This window comes from Terrapene carolina, unplaced genomic scaffold, assembly GCF_002925995.2.
Source record: "Terrapene carolina triunguis isolate 2854851 unplaced genomic scaffold, T_m_triunguis-2.0 Scaffold16850, whole genome shotgun sequence".
NCBI classification, from domain to species: domain Eukaryota; kingdom Metazoa; phylum Chordata; order Testudines; family Emydidae; genus Terrapene; species Terrapene triunguis.
In genome coordinates, this window is record NW_020681201.1 from 955 (window position 1) to 1,593 (window position 639).

Sequence of the window (639 nt, forward strand, 5' to 3'; positions counted from 1 at the left end):
GGGGGGGGGGGCAGGGGCGGTGCCAGGGGCCTGGTTCTCACCATGTTCCTGAAGTGGGCGCTCAGGGTGCCCGTGGCCTGGTGGTACTCCATCACACAGCAGTTGTTCAGGATCTCCCCGCTGCTCTCGCTGCAATGGGAAAGGCAGGTCAGGGGGGCCAGGCACTGGGCCAGCTCCGACTTCCATGGGGCGTTGGGGGGGGGGCAGGGCGGTGCCGACAGTCACCGTGGGGGGAAGCTCCCTCTGGGCCCAGGAAACCCACTCAGGGGCCTGGAGTCCGGCTACGGGCTGAGAGAACGGGCAGCGGCTCGGGGCCTGGGGGGACACGGGGCCCCATGTGCCAACCAGGCCGGGCAGGGGGGTCTCCTGGGGATTGGACCCCACTGGGGGTGCTGGGAAAGGGGCCAGTCCCCAACCCCACAGGCGTGGGGCTGACCTTCCCTCCGCTCAGCGATACCCCAGGGTGAGAGGGGGCAGCTCCAGCCACACGCTGTGCTGGACGCTCCGGGGGATCCAGGCTACGTGAGCATGGGACGCAGAGAGAACAAGGAACCAGCCCCACAGGGCCCTGCCAGAGCCCCCCAGTTCCCCCCCGAGACCCAACAGGAGCCGCGCGGCTCAGCGGGGCCAGCTCGGGCG

General features: G+C 70.6%; 1 protein-coding gene across 1 annotated transcript in view; it reads right to left on the minus strand.

The window, feature by feature from the left end:
• The window catches only part of LOC113408504 (signal transducer and activator of transcription 5B-like), a gene marked incomplete at its 3' end in the record, with an annotated part of 1,567 nt that extends 939 nt beyond the window's left edge, over nucleotides 1-628 (minus strand). Inside the window, exon 1 of the mRNA XM_026661764.1 lies at nucleotides 42-628. Coding sequence (XP_026517549.1) covers nucleotides 42-92 — 51 coding nt within the window. The remainder of the gene's footprint in view (nucleotides 1-41) is intronic.
• Between the last annotated feature and the right edge of the window lie 11 nt (nucleotides 629-639).